The 17592-nt window shown below is 39.4% G+C and overlaps 2 protein-coding genes across 3 annotated transcripts; one reads left to right on the forward strand and one right to left on the reverse strand.

Annotated features, from left to right (window-relative positions):
• The first annotated feature begins 74 nt into the window (after positions 1 to 74).
• tap2t (transporter associated with antigen processing, subunit type t, teleost specific) lies at positions 75 to 10331 on the forward strand. Of its 2 annotated transcripts, none has more exons than XM_017681610.2 (12): positions 75 to 314; positions 1350 to 1906; positions 3025 to 3139; positions 3223 to 3353; positions 3545 to 3750; positions 5733 to 5930; positions 6135 to 6263; positions 7188 to 7373; positions 7541 to 7714; positions 8457 to 8616; positions 8696 to 8832; positions 9397 to 10331. In XM_017681610.2, the coding sequence occupies exons 2-12, from the start codon at positions 1378 to 1380 to the stop codon at positions 9604 to 9606; spliced, it is 2175 nt and encodes a 724-aa protein (XP_017537099.1). In that variant the 5' UTR covers positions 75 to 314; positions 1350 to 1377; the 3' UTR covers positions 9607 to 10331. The 2 variants fall into 2 exon arrangements, with proteins under 2 accessions (XP_017537099.1, XP_017537098.1); XM_017681609.2 differs by lacking the exon at positions 75 to 314 and adding an exon at positions 626 to 800.
• On the reverse strand, positions 9788 to 17286 carry faap100 (FA core complex associated protein 100). Its single transcript, XM_017681608.2, has 9 exons — positions 16524 to 17286; positions 16331 to 16446; positions 15476 to 16104; positions 14690 to 14950; positions 13189 to 13345; positions 11398 to 12280; positions 11130 to 11246; positions 10953 to 11039; positions 9788 to 10508 (listed from the first exon to the last, which is right to left on the reverse strand). Exons 1-9 carry the CDS (start codon positions 16668 to 16670, stop codon positions 10380 to 10382), a joined length of 2526 nt encoding a protein of 841 aa, XP_017537097.1. The 5' UTR covers positions 16671 to 17286; the 3' UTR covers positions 9788 to 10379.
• Positions 17287 to 17592: the final 306 nt, after the last annotated feature.

Genomic DNA, 17592 nt, shown 5'->3' on the forward strand with positions numbered 1-17592 from the left:
CAGTTCGGGTCAGATCTGGGGGATGGGTGGGCGGATGTCCGTTCATTCCTGCAGCGCCATCTGGTGGTCAAATTTATATGACGGACATGAGCAGGATTAAAACAACACTGGAGCAACGTTAGAAATGTGCTCTGTCAGCTCTTATAATGAGTGTGACAGGGCTGAAGGGTAGTTTTTAGCATTGAGGAACTTTACTTTGCTCGTTTATGTCTTTGTCGGTGAGTCTTATTGTAAACGGACGTGATTTTGCTGTAAACATGAAAGTGAAAGTAAAACTGATTGCTGTACACGAGAGGAAACATTAAAGGACAACGGTAAGGCCGTTTGGCTGTATGTATTATTGAGATATTTTAAATGTTATTTAGAATTTATTGCATACTGCATACGTTTACACGACGAAAAGGCGGTCTGGAAAGCGCCTACACTTCAGTGGAAAGAAGAGGCTGAAGCTCGTTCTTCTGATTAGCAATGTTAGCAGATAGCAGCAGCCTTGTGGATTCCCAGTCTTATAAACGCTGTTTTGGTGCGCTTAAGAATAAAAACGTTTAACGAAGAGCAGACAAAGGACTACATCATGTTAAACTGCTTTTATCGTGGAGTCCTGTCTGTTTAGACTGAACTATACTACTTTAGGTGTGGTTATGGTGACAGTTCATTAACCATGAAGGAGTTGTGGAAACAGTAGATGTAGTCATCAAGTCATTCGCATTAGGTTAGATGGACTTCATGGCTTAAAAAAGACATTGGTCAAGGGGTTATTAAGGCAAGCTGAGCCCACCTGCGGTCATGTACTTTAAAAAGTAAGCTACCGTCGTTGTTTGTAGTGATTGCACCGCTTTTGTTTTCCTTAGGAACATTTCAACGGATGGATCTTCAGTGAACAGTTTATGTAAAAGGGATTTGTGTGTGTGAAAGTTTTTTTTCTGTCTAAAGCTTAAAGCAATACGTCTGGGGCAAGCATGCTCAATCCTGGTCCTGGAGATCTATCACGTTGCAGAGTTCATCTCCATATCCCTATCTTGATACACCTGATCCAGGTGATGAAGTCTTTCAGGAGTATCTGAGCCAGGTGTGTTGGATCAGAAAGTCTCAAGGTTGGTAGATATCCAGGACCAGGATTGGACATCCATTTTTCTTGGTATTTTTCTTCACAGAAAGGTGTGAACTGTGTTCATCCAATGTAACCCCTCATAGCTTACTAGCATCTTAACACAGAGCCATAACACTGGACACACACACACACACACACACACACACACACACACACACACACCAGGTCAGCTGTGTCCTAAATAATCCGACGTCCAGTATGGTTGATTTTAGTTGTCTTATTTGTCTTTGTCCTACAGAAGGGTGAAGATATTGAATGGTTCCTTCATGATGGCTCATCCAACTGACCGTTCTGCAGTGTGTGCATATGGACTTCTCCTGTGCTGTGACCTGATCCTCTGGGTGACCTTAGTGACAGTACTTCTGTGGTGTAAAGGCACCTTTATTCTAGGCTTGAGCTCGTTATGGGCTTTCAGGGCTCTTAGCTGGAACCTGCTTAATAAAGTCAGCTCTGTGCTGGTGGACCAGAGTCTACAACCTCTACTGAAGCGCTGGATGACTTTATTGTGTTTTTTGCCTGCTGTGTTTGATACTCTGAGAACACTTGTGTCAGGAGGTGTGTGCGGCTTCAGTCCTGTCCCTGAGCCAGCCATGGTGGTCTTGAATGCAGTGTCTGCCACTCTGGTATATATGGTGTGGGAGATGGCATTCCCTTGTAATGGATCTAAAAGGGATGCAAAAAAGGAGAAGAAAGAGCAAGAAGCCAAAGCACTCCTGACTAGAGTGATTCAGTACTCTAGACCAGACTGCTTTCACCTGGGGGCTGCCTTCCTTTTTCTCATCCTAGCTGCATTGTGTAAGTTGTCCCATTAGTCATCTCTGTGGTTTGTCTAACCTAGAATTTAACTTTTGACTGTAACATAAACCTAAGGGTACTATAATCTGAAATAATAATAGATCACGTGTCAGAAATGATCACATGATTTTAAGTCTTTTTTATATGCATCATTTAAGCAATGTATACAGCAGTGGTTTCAAATCCTCCTGTTCTGGACACAAGCCTTACATTTTAGTGTTTTTCCTGCTCTAAAACATCTGATTCCACTAATCAGCTAAAATAACTTCCTACTGAGCTTTAATGGGTGCATTATAGGAAGTCTATTGCAGGACAGACAGCCAGGTATATACATTCACACACATCAATCACACACACATTACAGCATACACAGACAAGTGATTAAAAAATAAAAATAAGATGTCTTAACAAGTTGATGAGCCACCACAAGCTACCAGAACAACTTCAGTGCACCTTGACATTGATTCTGTAACTTAATGATTTTGGTCAAGTGTTCAGACCTGTACTGGACTCTTTATGTATGCCACACATGCCACTTGCCAGTAAAAATATGGTGAAGGTTGACGCATCTGCCCATTTCACCATTTCTATTGTTTTTTGTACAACTGAACTCTCAAATGTGCATTAATCTTTGTAATGAGGGGGCTTTGCACTTATTATAGACCTACTGTGATTTCCCTCTTCCCTAAACTTCCCTAAAGTTGTGGATGGACTGTTTTTGCTGACGGAGTTATTTTCAGTTACCTAAACAGCAGTTGCTCTTACGTTTGTCCTTACATATCACACTAATGCACGATCATCACATCACATCAATGAGCGCAGACTTTCAACCACAATTTCCAGCTGTATTTACTGATGTCTTTCCCATAGATCTTAATGCAGATGTTACTTTAGTCACTGCTCCTGTTGACACTCAGTTGAGCAACGTTTGTGACGGAAGCTTGTGATATCCAAGCCCCTTTTATAGTCATGTAGATGTTTTGCTCTTGCCATTTGATCTGGTAAGCTTATCTGGAAGTATGAATAATCCTCTGAATTATTCAGGTTTATCTTTATTTTGTCACTCATCATTACTAATCATCATATTATATTTTTTAATAATGCACTTTTGCCTCCAGTTGAGTCATGTATTCCGTACTATGTGGGGAAAATCATTGATGTGCTGAGTGGAGAATACCAGCATGGAAACTTTATGTGGGCCATTGGACTCATGTCATTGTACTCTTTGGGAAGGTAGGTGTATTTAGATACTGTAGTTGTTTTTTCTGTATTTGTGTAAGTGTTCTCTGTAAACTAATGTGTGTTCTTTCTTCCAGCTCTTTGTTTACTGGCTTGCGAGGGGGCATGTTCATGTGTAGCCTAAGCAGACTCAACAGGAGAATTCGACACATGCTGTTTCAGAACTTGATGAAACAGGAAATCAACTTCTTTGAAGAAAACAAACCAGGTGATAATGCAAACATAAATCAGTGCTTAAGACTCTTGTAGGGACAGGTGACTTTTCTTAGCTATATTGATAAAATGTCTTTGAATAATTACATAATGGTCATCGCAATGAATGTAATAGAAGCACTATTTCATAATGGTGTAGATATTCAAAATCTTATCCTTCAGCAAATCTCTTTCTTTCCCTCTCAGGAAGTCTGACCTCGCGACTGGTCTCTGACACTGATAAAATGGGCCGCTCTATAGCCATGAATGTGAACGTGCTCCTGCGGAGCCTGGTGAAGACGTGTAGCATGCTCGTCTCCATGCTGAGTCTGTCCTGGCAGCTCACGATCCTTACATGTATAGAGATGCCTCTCCTTGCTCTGCTGCAGAACCACTACAACACCCACTATCAGGTAATTTCATTTAGAAATTATGGTCTACATTATCAAAATAATTGGTTTAGGTTTTAAGTAGGGAAATTTAACCTAATAACACAATACTTGTGAACTGCCTGTAAATAAGTTAGACCAATCAGAGGCAACCAAACTGCCAGCTGTAGGCAGAAGCAGAAGCAGAAGGTAGAAATGCAAACAGCATACTACGATATCTTATGTCAGATTTTACCCATTATTGGGTTTCAAGAAATCTGTTGTAAATACCTGAATTTTAGTCCAGTAGATGGCTGTACTGTGCAAAAGTCTGCTTATTCTAGTTTCATATATTGTTTTCACAAACAAAAACAAAAACACACTTATTGCCAAGGAAAATACATTTCATGGCTGCTTAAGACATTTGCACAGTACTGTATTTACTATGAGCTACCCTGGAAGTAATTTCAATAGAAAAGCATTACCAATTAAATGGGACTCGCTGGATGTCTACATACTTTAAAACATACAGTGCCCCTTGTAAATATGAGCAAACAGGCTGTAAAAACATTTTTCTTGCTTATCCTTTTTGTATTTCATTCAAGTACAGTGATTGAAAAAAACAAAATCTTCTCAGGAAATAAAAAATTTTCTCTAATCTATTTGTGCCAAATTGCTGGCACCCCTTCACTTTGTGTAGCCTCCCTTTGCAAAGATAACAGCTCTGAGTCTACACTCCTATAATGCTTGGACTGGATAACACATGGCAAAGGATCTGAGACTATTTCTTCGTAGAGAATCTCTCTAGATCCTTCAGATTCCGAGAGCCACACTGTAGACTCTCCTCTTTAGTTCATCCTACATTTTTCGTGGGGTTTAGGCCAGGGGACTGGGGTGGCCATGGCAAAACCTTAATTCTGAGGTCAGAGAACGATTTTTGTGTTGATTTTGAGGTGTGCTTTGGATCATTGTCCTGCTGAAGGATCTAAACCTTCGCCCAATAGAAACTTCCTGGTTGAGGTAGTTAGGTTTTAATTTTATTTCTGCTGGTACTTGATGGTGGCTGTGATACCATGTATCTGAATAAATTGCTCAGGCCTTTGAAAGAAAAACAGCCCCACAGCATGACAGATTCACCACTACATTTCACAGTGGGGATGAAGTATTTTTCTGCATAGCTATCTTTGTGTCCATGCCAAACTCACCTCTGGTGTTTGTTGCCAGAAACCTTTCTTTTGGTCTCATCTGACCATAGAACGCGGTCCTGCTGAAAGTTCCAGTAATGTTTGGCCATTGAGTTTGTTTGTCTTTGAAAGTAGAGACCTCCCTCTTGCAACTACCCCCAAACAAGTTGTGCTTATTTAGGTGGTGTTTGATTGTGGTTTGTGATTTTGACCCCAAGACCTAACTAATTTCTGCAACTCCCTGTCTGTGATCCTTATAAATTCCTCTGAAACCATCCTCTTCACTGGGCATTGGGTCAGTACAGACATACATCTCTCTTCCCAGCATATCCTGTTGTTTTAAAATTCGTTCCCTAGTGAAACAGCAAGTCTGACCATTTACAAGTTACTAATCGACCAGGTGAACTTAAAAACAAATTATGAATGGGAATATAAAGTTTGATTTCACTTTTAAGAATTTCTAGGGGTACCAACAATTGTGGCGCACACAGATTTAAGACAATATTTATTTCATCACTAGATGTAGTTTTTTCTTTGAATTATATATTAAATAAAGGGTAGATTTTTGGTAATATTTTAAATGAAAGATCAAAAGGGTAAGTAATTAAGAAAATATTTTTACAGCTCATTTTGCTCATGATTACTAGGGATGCCTGTATTTCTGGCGATCACTGTACAGTGTATGCAATTTATTTTTAGAAAAAGTTCTCATTATAAACCAGCTAATTCAGACCACAAGTTTTTTATCAGATTACTTAAGTGTGTGTAAAGGTGCTTGGTAAAGTATTTTCAGATCTTCCAAAATTTCATGTATATAATCTTACTCAATGTTACAATGATCAGAAAACATCCAGAGAGCTGCAGGACTGCAAAGCTGAGATTGAGCAGGTGGCATCTTCTGCAATTAATGCTGTGAAGACTGTGCGGAGCTTCAGGGCTGAGGCCCAGGAGCAGAGGAGGTATGAGGAAGCCCTGGAAAAGAAGCTCAAGGTTCTGACATGCAAAGGCATTAACAGTGCAGTCTACCTCCTTCTGCGCAGGGTGAGGCATCCCACCTAAACAGCTGTGCATTCACTATATGGATGCTCCAGTCGCATTCACTTAATTTAAATGAAATTCCCTGCTGAATTGTCTGAATTATTCCAGCCCAAAGCACACATTTTAAGTGCTGCTATTGTTGATTACTTACCTATCTCTGATTTCCTGTGTAAGGGACTGTGTTAGTATGTGTGTTTCCGGGTGTAGGTTGTATCAGTGAGCTTGAAGGTGGCAATGCTGCTTCTGGGCCGCAGCCTCATCTCATCAGGCCAGCTAACAAGTGGAAGTCTCCTGGCTTTTGTGCTCTTCCAGAAAGATATGGTGACTAACATGAAGGTGAGCTTAATGGCTTGAACAGTTTAACCGTGTATGTAACTGACATACTCTATCGTAGATGTCCTAAGCTATGTTCAGACAGCAGGTAAAAGAGGACCAAATCTGATTTTTTTTCTCCTTGGATTCTTTAAACTTTGCTTTCAGACTTTTAACTGTTCTTTGAGGCTACAGCCTTGTTCTCCTATAGCCTTGTTCGGACATTTCTTTCAAAATCTTTTTAAACATTGGTTTGGATAAATCTCTTATAATATTTTTCCAGAAATATCACCCCAAATATTTATGAGGTCTCGGCAGTGCAAAATTATGACGAATGTAGAGTTGGATTGACGTAAAAGCTGCATGAATTCCGATCTTGCTGTTCAAACTCGATACGTGTTGGATTTCAGTGGCCTAAATCCGACCTTTTTCTTCATATGGGACACAGATGTGTCATCTTTGTGGCATTTTCAATTCTGATTTGAGACGCTGTCATATGTGGTACTGAAAACTGATACATATCCGATCTGCAGCAATCTAGCTCAAACTCATTCTGGGTAACGAGCCCACCTGTCAGTCAATAAAGTTTCATGATCGCTCCTATGGCGCTTGCGAAGATGAAACTGAAAGTTCCGGGAGCTACTGGGGTGCGTTGGAAGTTATGATTGTTTACCATTGCGATGGATAGTTGTGCCAGGTGAAGCAACGTGACGTGTTGTTCTTTTGTGTATGCAGGTCAGTTTAGAAACGTGATCTGTTCAGACTAATGTTACGTACAGGTCGCATTCAAAGCATAATGTGAACAGCCTAACAAAAAAATCTGATTTATTGAGACAATCAGATTTGGGCCACTTTTACCTGCTGTGTGCACGTAGCCTTAGATGCTAAGTTTCTCTTTTAATGTTCTTCTAACATTTGCATGGTATTATGTTGATTTGGTGTTCTCAGCATCTCGTGTATGTTTATGGAGACATCCTGAACACAGTGTGGTCAGCTGAGAAGGTGTTTCAGCTGCTAGACAGAAAGCCGAAAGTGACAGAGGCAGGTGTCTTGGTGCCCCAGAAGCTAGAGGGAAGAGTCACTTTTGATAATGTTAGCTTCTCCTATCCTTCACGTGATGGGAAAGCTCTTAAGGTAATATATATATTTTTTGTGTTTAGACCTTAATCTAACCTTAACCTCAAAAATGGATGCTGTATCTTTTCATGTTCCACTGACCATTGAGCTGACAATTAGTCTATGGTGATACTAATTCCGTCATATCATGAGGATGTCTTATAACTATTCAAATGTTATGCCAGTCTGTGAGTCTGGAGCTCAGTCCAGGAAAGATGACAGCGCTGGTGGGCCCCTCTGGTGGTGGGAAGAGTTCCTGTGTTTGTCTGCTGCAGAGGTTCTATGAGCCTCAGGAGGGTGAGGTACTTTTGGATGGCGTTCCACTTCATCACTACCAACATCAGTACATGTGCAGCCAGGTAAGTACTGTTACACGCTACCAATGTAACGTGTAATGTCTCTATACTTTAACATGTAATTTTATGTAACATTCTGCTTGTCCTTGTGTGGAATTAATTTTTTTTCAGTCAGTATTATTTTACACACAGCTAATGGGGCTCCAAATAAACCAGTAAACCAGCATAATGTGTTAAAATATGTAGAGCACTACTATACTAAATATTGAACCATGATCTAAATTTAAACACCTTAGTGGCAAGAGCTTAAATGGGAATTCCAACATTTTTTCAAATTATATGCATAATTTAATTAATTCTTAGTGTTTTAGTATGAAATCGTGCAGCGTAGATGAGTGATGAGAGGAGCCAGGGGTAATGATGTCTACAATGCAAATATAGCCATTTTATTTTCCAATCAAAATGATCAGTGAATCTACATGGCTTCTTAGTTTTTAAGCTAAGCTTTATAATAGTTTGAAAAAAAAAATGTTTTTGTTGGGTACTATTTTGCCTAATAATGCCCTGCATGTACCTCTCAATTAATAATGGGTTTTAAAAAAAGAGTTGATCTCAAAACTATTGTAAAACAATATCTCAGACAGTGTAACCATAGACGTTTTTATTCATTAATTTCATAAATGTCTGTGAGGTAGCTTTTAAAACATTAAACGCTTTGGATGCGACATTCCTATCACCTGGTTCTTAATCATTTTGACCATCAATCTCTCTTAGCTGTAACTAATATATGTGTCCATTGGCTCAGATCGCAACTGTGTCCCAGGATCCTGTGCTCTTTTCTGGCTCAATAAAACACAACATTGAATATGGCCTACATGGCTGCACCATAGAGAGGGTGAAGGAGGCAGCAAAGAAAGCTAACATCCATGACTTTATTTGCAAACTGGATCAAGGCTATGATACAGGTGAGGTACTAATTGGTTATTATACTACTAATATAGTAACAGGAATTCCCTTATTCCATGGTCTTTTACTGTACTTCAGATGTTGGAGAGCATGGAGGGCACCTGTCCGCAGGACAAAAGCAGTGCATTGCCATAGCCAGAGCCTTTATTAGGAACCCTAAAATACTTGTCCTGGATGAAGGCACCAGCAAACTGGACATCAACACCCAGGTTGCGGTATGTGTATGTCATGATTATTCTCATGATAATTTTCAAATATGCCAACCTTAATCTATCATTCTTCTTTCAATCTACTCCTAATTAGAATTGAAAATCTGTTAGACATGGCCCAGGTGGTTTGACCTGAGAAGTTAGCGTTTGGGCTGTCTGGGGCATAGCAAGCAAGATGTATAGTAAAAGAAAAGTACAGTATTCATGACATGAATGCATTTAGCTAGGATTCATATTACATTGTTTTTTGTGGTCCCTGTGGCTGCTTGAAGTTTCAAAAGCTCCCTGCCTAGCAGACCTAACATACTTTTTCTTACTGAGTAGAGTCTAGACACTGGCTTAAGTTATGAGCTAGTTTTGCAAGGTGTTTTCCTAACCTGCTGAGAAAAAAAATTAAATCAATAGAACATACTATACTTTTCTTGGTTTACAAATATGTGTGCTTAAGGTTAACAAATGCCAAACTGAACACAAGCTAAGCTGTCCTATTCGGTTATTCTGTTACAAGCCAACGGCTAAACATGGTTCACTATGAACAGCAGTTTAATGCTTGCCCACACTTCTTGCCAGGTTCAAGAAGCCCTCTCTGGTTCAGCAGGTCAGACATTGCTGGTGGTGGCCCATCGTCTGCAGACTATAGAGAAAGCAGACCATATCATCTACATGGAGGGTGGAATGGTCATGGAGCAAGGGACACATGAGCAGCTAATGGCCAAAAGAGGGCGCTATTACCATCTTAGGGAGAAACTATTTATACTAGATTCTGAGCAACAAAACTGAAAATACTTTTATTTTTACTAGACATGTTTATAGTGTACTGCTCTGGGTTCTATGATACACTCTATAATTACAGAATAGCAATAAGTGATTCACTTATTGTATTGAAGGAAGCTGACTGAACGAAGTGACTGGAGAGCATATTGTCTGTTCACACATGGTTCTGATACAACATGGATGAACATTTAAATCACTCATTGCTTTATTCTTTATTATCTGTATGCTACAGAAGCAAAAACCACAGTGTTTCAGCACATCATTGCGTAAGAGGTAAACTCTTACTTTGTTACAGCATCTAAAAAGAACTGTAATCTAAACTAAAGCATCATTTGTAACAGTGTTATATAAATACTGTGTGGGTTAAAGTCTTTTTTTGTTGTTGTATTTAGTACATTTTTACTAGAAAATTCAGGGTAGGTCATCAGAGATTTTGATTTCACTAATATTCTTACTGTGTTAATGATTGTGATTTTGCACACTAGGTGAAATGTTAATCTAAATAACATGATTATTACTGATGAGCAATAATCATGTATGTGTGGTCATTTTATTTTGTTTAATATACTGTGATAACAGACTTTTGTACAACCATACATATAGTAGAACCATGAACTGTATAAAAAAGGCATTCTAAAATCCAAATGACTGTATTTTCTGCCAATAGTGGCTCAAATTAACCCTTCAAGTATATGCCATAAAAGACTTTTAAATAAACAACATGTCCATTACTTCAGAAACTGGTTCCTGGACTGTGAACCTCCCCTTGCCTCTGTAAGTCAGAGAATGACCAATGGGTTCTCCCTGAGTTGCAAGTAGAGATCAAACAGTGACTCAGAAGTCCTTGTCTTCATCACACCACCAAAAGCAGCTGAAGACTGAGAGTCCTGGAGGTCCTTATAAAGAGACTGATCAAGGAAATGTTGTTAATGTGTGAAGGTATATGTTTCTTACTTTTCTTTTAAACACTTAGAAAATAATTCTCCAGTAAATAATAAAATAACTTTTATGAAATGTTGCTGTTTTTATAATCAACATCTTACACTTTCAAAAACATAAGCCAGTACTTAAGATCACTTAACAACTCTGTACAGTTTGAGGCAAACGTGATGATATAAACATATAAACCATGCTAACTTGTGGGCTATAAGCTATATATAATTACTTGTTAGTTATATTAGTCCTGTAGCTCCAGTACAAAACCAAAAAACCAAACCAAGCATAGCTTAGCTGACTGATCAAATCTGGGACAATGAGAACATTTGAATGAACCTGGTTTTCACTACACTGTAGCTTTAAGTTTATATAGGCATTAGTCTTAGCATTGTTAACGGCTAAGATGTGGGTTTTACCTCAGCATGCCGAACAGCCTCACACAAACGCTGTCCTTTCAGCTGCCCAGGGTTTGCACATTTCATGGGAGCATCTTTCAGAAGGCTCTAATGAAAAAATCATAATTCATGAAATCACTTGATGATGGCTTACTTTACAAAAAAAAGTAGCAATTTTTGTTCTGTGCATCTTTTCACCTGCACACGCCGCAGCACAGCGTGATGTAGTCCAAATACTGCTGCCATGGAGGAACTCTGCACCTGAACCTCCACCACAGACAGGGGCCCTTCAGAGTTAACATCACTCAATATAACCTGGAGGCAAGATATTGACAACAATACTTAACACAGCCCGTATATCAATTAGGCTTCCGCTGTTTGTTCATTTTGTAAATCATTCTAAAAATGCAAGCTATATAGACATCACAATCTCTAACTGAATCCATTACATCAAACACAAGCTTACCTCTTTGGCCAGCAGTCTAACTGGTTGTCTATCTGGCCCATGGGCACACACCACTGCACTCTCCACAAACTTTTGTCCCCCTGTCTCAAACATTCCAAATAATAGCCAGTTAAGCACAGAAACGCACAGCACTGCACTGCTGCAATCACGGAAACTAAGCACCGTTTTTAGGAGATCAAAAGATATCCGAATTGCTACTACATGGTGATCAGGCTTTGGCATAGGCTGCTCCTCTGTGTGAATCCGTCTGGAGCTCAGGAAAATGCAGGTGGCTTCCCAAACGCTATTTTGTTTGGGAATCTCACTATGTGAGGCCGGCTGTCCAATCCTTAAACAATCTAGCCAGTCCAGTGTTAGAGTATTCAGAGTCAGACTGATGCAGCTTTTGTCTTCAAGAAAATGAGACACCGGGATTTCACTTGCTGAGAAGTTTCTGCATTCCTCTTTGTGAAGTAAAGACTGTAGGGAGTAGACCAGGAAACACTGGATCTTGACTGGAACAAATTCCTCACCTCTGCTCTCAAGAGGTAAATTCACTTCCATTTTCTGACCACAGTCTAATTTCTTCAAAGCAAATGAGTAAGTCTTGGAAGTACCCTCAGCAGTGAGAGAATAGGGTGACTGGACTTCAATGCAGAGAGTCCATCCTTGGTCCAGCACATAAGCACTTAAGTTTTCCAAAGTACAAGTAAGAACCAAAGCTTCTTTTTGTAGCAGTGTACTCCACTTTGCTACACCATGACAGCTGATTGGTGGCTTGCAATCCTTGCCCTCTTGACTGCTCTTCTGATAGGTCAAAAACAAGCTGCAGATGTTGATGACTTGGTTCAAATGCTTCAGGACATTGTTCTTCAACTGTAGTTGGAGTTTCACTGATGTTGCTCTGCAGAGGTAAGAGCCAAAATGTTGGCAAAAATATTTTACAATATTAAAGTATTTGACAGACAAAGTTGGGCGCTATCTATCTATAAATCACTTCACGATAAGCTTTTCTGAATGCATAGGTTACGTTCCAACCTAAACCTACAGAGTTAGAATGGTTCACAGCTATGATGATAAGAACCAGACATCCAAAATGCCTCTAAAAACTGCCTCACAGAAAGGTATCACATCAAACAGTTACACGTACACTACATGATGCCCAAGACATTTACTCTAATTTCAAGAGAATGTTTTGGCCTAAAATGTATTGTTTTTAAATCTTCTCAAGGTGAAGATGCATGTAGTAAGGCAAAGACCCCTAGAAATTACATATGAAAACTGAAGATGTGAGTGGTTCACTGGTTGTTTTGGATAGTAAATAAAAGTTATTGTTGCATAGTAGACATCATGACTCCTGGTTCCCATCACCACCACTGTAAAGACATGAGTTAGTAAGTTACTCTACAATGAACCATTTTGTATCAAACCACTCTGAATAACTTTATGATTGAATTATGCATTCAATTTCTGAAAAATTTGTGAGCTTTTCTTTTAAAGAACACTGACCAACTGCATGTTTCATTAAAAACCAAGTGGTGTAGCTATCTAAGTTTATCACATTGTCAGGAAATCAAGAGTTCAAATCCTAAAATGCCAGGAGTCCAAGAGGGCATAACCAGCCTTGGGTAATTTGATTAAGTGTTAACTAGCATGGCAAATACTAAATAATAAATAATTTTTAGCATATTTAAATACAGCACAGCTTGTGCATTGTGTCTGATCCAACTTATGCATCATGCATTATGAATAAAATGAAGCTATATTTTTTGCTATACTGCCAATCTATATACAAAGGTAACTTGATCTAACCTCTCCCAAACATTTCCAATACCAGCAAGGAGGTCTTTCACTGTCTGGCCCACTTTTGATGAAGTAAGTCGAGACACAGAATCTTTATCTGACTCCTGAGGAAGAGTCACCTGAAGAAGCCTCCCACTGTGAGACAACAATAGTAGCTGCACATGACCTACAATTCATACACACAGACAGTAATATTAGAATAACTCTCAGTATAGATATCAGGGTATAATCAGTAACTGAGAGTCAAATAACAGAATAGAACAGAAAGACGTCAAAAGATAGACATAACACTACTGAGAAAAAGAGAAAAAAACTCTAAACCAAGCCACTCCTTAAATTAAAATGTCTTTATTGTATTGATGTCTTAATTGGACTGTTAAAAAACTCCAGAACACATTAATTTTCTGGATTTGGCAATCAGTATAGATGAGAACAGTCTTTTTTATAATTCAATATATCATAAAGACAAGGACAAGAGTACAGTATTGAGTGTGGACAGTTTTCATCCAATGGGACTTAAAAACATTATCCCTTTGGGACAGTTCCAGGGTTTAGGATGCATTTAAGACGAGGAGTCCATTTTTGAAGAGCAGGTTAAAGAAAATAAATCCAGATTTTGTGAACAGGGCTATCCACCAGCATCATCAAGGGTGCAATAACCAAATCATGTTTATTAACACACAGGGATCTTCTAAATAAAAAAACCTGTCTCACAAAAAAAAGTGTTCCAGTCCAGTTTTTTTGACACAACATAGGTGCCATACCCAAAGAATTAAACAAAGTCTAACTGGAACATAATGCAAAGTGATCTGACTTTAAAGATTTCCCTGATTCACCTTCCTAGAAAGGGACCATCAATAAAAGATGGACTGGTAAGGAGCCATCTACCAGATTTTAAACCAGGAACATGGCTCCACAAAGACCTTTTGGGGACATTTAAATGTGGCAGATGAAACCACTGTGAAGGTGTCATTTAGAGCAGAACATTTTTTGTGATTTAAGAACACAGAGAAAGCACAGGACTAAAGGTTTTCTGAATTGTAATTCTGAGTTTGTGTTGTGGTGTCTGCAATGTCCTTGCAGATGCTTTGATGTAGGTAAAACAAAAAGAAAGCTAAAAGAGTATTTTGCTGAACATAAATAAGCAATCTGTGTTAATGGTGAAGACAACATCTATGACTAATACTACAAAGAACTATAGTACTATAAGGAAAACACAACTGTATATACCAGCCACTACGCATGGACATTTTTTTTAACAGTCCAGCAGGACTTGTCAATATAATAGTCATTTTAATTTAAGGAGTGTCTTGGCTTTGAGTGTTTTTTTTCTCTTTTTCTCATTGGATTTTTTCCCTTCACACCAAAGAGCACCCGAACTTAACATTTAAAGAAAAGATTTGTTTCAATTTAAAGCACGTCTACAACTACCTTTTCAAAATCATAACGTCAATGTTACTGATTAAGGTTAAGTAATAAGATTCTCTGAGGGAGGAAACAGGTTTAGTACCTGTAGGAGTGACGGAAGGTTCAGCTAGTGCAATCACTCGGGACACACTTAGACAAACAGCACTCTGAGAGAGCAGTGCAGGCTTCTCTTGCCTAATGCTCTCTCTCTCTCCCTCTGCTGCTGTGAGGGATGAAAATGCTGACGATGTTGCAGTCTTGCTCAGAGGCAAAGCTAGGAGTGTTGTGGAGGTACTGTAGAACAGATGTTCACCATTCACACAGGCGCACACCACAGGTCCCCTCACAGTCTGCTCAATGAAACCTTTAAAAAGAGAGAAATATCAAATATATTAAAAGTTTGGAATCACTTCTCATACTGACACATTTTAATTTTACATTCAATAATAACTTGTACAATGTAGGTAAATAAATGTTACACACTATTTACCAATGGATTTTTTTAATGTTTTATTTCATATTGTAAGAATGCTTTTTCATTTTAATCCCACTGCTATATAACTTTCTTGTTCATTTTAGAATTTTCTAGGACTGTAGATCATTCGAGACAAATCTAAAGTTTCTTAACTTTTCTCATGTCCTGCTAATTGCCTAACATAGTAATGAACACACTTATACATTTTTTCTGCAACCAAATTAGTTTTATATTGTTAAAAAACTGATTCCAATTTTTTGGTACAAAACCACTGGGTAGTTAATGACAAACAAAACCCTAATTGTAGTTACATTACTAGCAGTCTAAAAAAGGTTCATACTTTCTAATGTATTAATCTGAAGGTGGAGATTCACCTGCCTTGACTTCATACTTTACATTATTTAAAAAACTCACCACAATCTGCTGCCTTTCCATCAGAGCTTGTTTGACTGGCCCTGATCAGCAGAATTCGACCCATCTGACCAACTATGACCAGACACTGTGGCCCCTGTTCTCCTATGACAGAGGTTCCCATGAATGTTACTGGCTGTTCCAGGCTGTGGAGCATCCTAATTCGTGGCTTTTGCTCTCCCCATGAAGGGAAAAGTAGCGGGAAAAAGAAAAGTCGCCCATCTGGTAAACCACAGAGAATTACTGGAGAATGAACAAGAGCTGCATCAACTCCAAATAAGAGCCTAAAAAGGAGAGGCTCAAGAAGGTAATGTCCTTGACATGTACGTCCCTTAGATAAAGAGTCCTTGCTGGGGTAGACAGAGGCCAACACTGGAGCTGAGCCAATTCTTGCACCCACTGTATTCTGAGAGACATGGACACTGGCATGCTTGCGATAGACTGTGGCTCCTGTCGAACAATTTGGCACTTTATAGAGGTCAAAACTCCAGAAAGACTCTTGCAGACTGACAATGACTAAGATGCCCTCTACTAGGATGAACGCTTGCATTTTCCCATCCTCAATAACAATTGAGTCCCTGGATATTGTGGACACGGAGGAATCACACTTTTGTGCTGACACTGATTGAGAACTGTGAAGGAAACATAAACAACGCAGAAGGGAAAACTGAGATTTTAAAGGCAAATGGTGATCTTTAATGCTTTAATAGTGGACCGCCAGATGTCACTGGTAGTCAAAAAGGTAATGGAAAAATACATTACGTCACTTTAACAAATTAAGAGACTAAGAAATGGCGTACAGAATGATAAAATTCTCCACATATGAAGACATGATTTTCCAAAATGTAACTACATTACCTGCATTCCTGTGGGAAACTCGTACAATAAAGGCCATGGCTCTGGCAGAGAGCATAGAGGCGGTTCTTATCACTTACAGCCAGGGATGTCACTGGAGAGTCAAACTGCAAGATGCTCTATAACAGTATAACATTTTCCTGTCAGTCGCCTTAAACAACAATGAAGCAAGTGCAAATACAGAAGCTTTACTTGCCTTAACTCTTTTCTCTTGACCACTGAAGACCAGCAGGTCGCTGGTACCTGTAGTTAACAGTACTTCGGTCCCAGTATGAACGACTCTTCCCGAGAGTAATTCACCAAAATCTGCCCAGCAGTCCACGGAGCACCTGACCGCTTCCATAACCTCCTATCACTCGGCGTGAAACGCTACACCCATTCTCTTCTTGCTTATGTAACTCAAGCGTTAGCTACAGCCTCGAAAACTACAAACCCGACGCTTTCAGACGTTTCGCCGTCCCATCATATCCCACATTAGCGAAGCGCGCTAGTTTTGACTGGCCAATCAGAATAACTTTCTTCTTCTATTGAAATCATGAGCTCAGCAAGGGACTTCTGCCACCTGCTGGTCTGTCTTATTCTTATTTTTACCCCTACCCCTTATCTTCGAGCGTCGCCTTGCCCCTTGGAACCGAGTTACAAGGGGTACTGGATGAAATCATACCCTACGAAATGGAACAAGCCTCAAATAATAATAATAATAATAAAACATTACTTCTAGGCCTACCAGTTAGGAAATGAGTGCAGTACACAGCACCAGCAAGAACGTTTAGAGTCGTCCAGTCCAGACTTTCTTTTAAAGCCACATTCCACAGCTCCGGTGTGGGAGTATTTTGGCTTTAAGCCAAATGAGCGTGGAGAACCCATCAATGTGAACGAGCCGGTATGTCGACTTTGTTTCAAAACGGTGTCAACGAAAGCTGGCAATACAACTAACCTGAGGTCACATTTAAAGCACACCCATCCAGCCCAGTTTTCCGAGCTGAAAACAAAAACTTCAGCTGGAGAGGGGTCTTCCCGAGCAGGAGAGGGGTCTTCCCGTCAGGTGGCTATTACGGATGCCTTTGCTCGGCAGTGTAAATACAAATGCGATAGCGCAAAATGGCACACACTCACAGATATAGCCAAAGAGATGCTGCCGTTAAATACGGTCGAAAAGCAAACATTTATAAACTTTTTGTGAATTTGTGATTCGTATCACTGTGATTCATAGCATATACATATATGATCAGATAAGAGAGACTCCAAGTACCTTTGTGTTATGT

The sequence above is a fragment of the Pygocentrus nattereri genome, chromosome 13, assembly GCF_015220715.1.
Source record: "Pygocentrus nattereri isolate fPygNat1 chromosome 13, fPygNat1.pri, whole genome shotgun sequence".
Taxonomy (NCBI): domain Eukaryota; kingdom Metazoa; phylum Chordata; class Actinopteri; order Characiformes; family Serrasalmidae; genus Pygocentrus; species Pygocentrus nattereri.

Coding starts and splice junctions, on each gene's coding strand:
- tap2t (XM_017681609.2), top strand. Junction 3,140..3,222: donor TCATTGTACTCTTTGGGAAG/GTAGGTGTATTT, acceptor TCTTTCTTCCAG/CTCTTTGTTTACTGGCTTGC. Junction 3,354..3,544: donor CTTTGAAGAAAACAAACCAG/GTGATAATGCAA, acceptor TTTCCCTCTCAG/GAAGTCTGACCTCGCGACTG.
- faap100 (XM_017681608.2), bottom strand. CDS start 16,670: ATGGAAGCGGTCAGGTGCTCCGTGGACTGCTGGGCAGATTTTGGTGAA. Junction 16,105..16,330: donor AGTTTCCCACAGGAATGCAG/GTAATGTAGTTA, acceptor TTTCCTTCACAG/TTCTCAATCAGTGTCAGCAC. Junction 13,346..14,689: donor ACCTTCCGTCACTCCTACAG/GTACTAAACCTG, acceptor TATGAATTGTAG/GTCATGTGCAGCTACTATTG.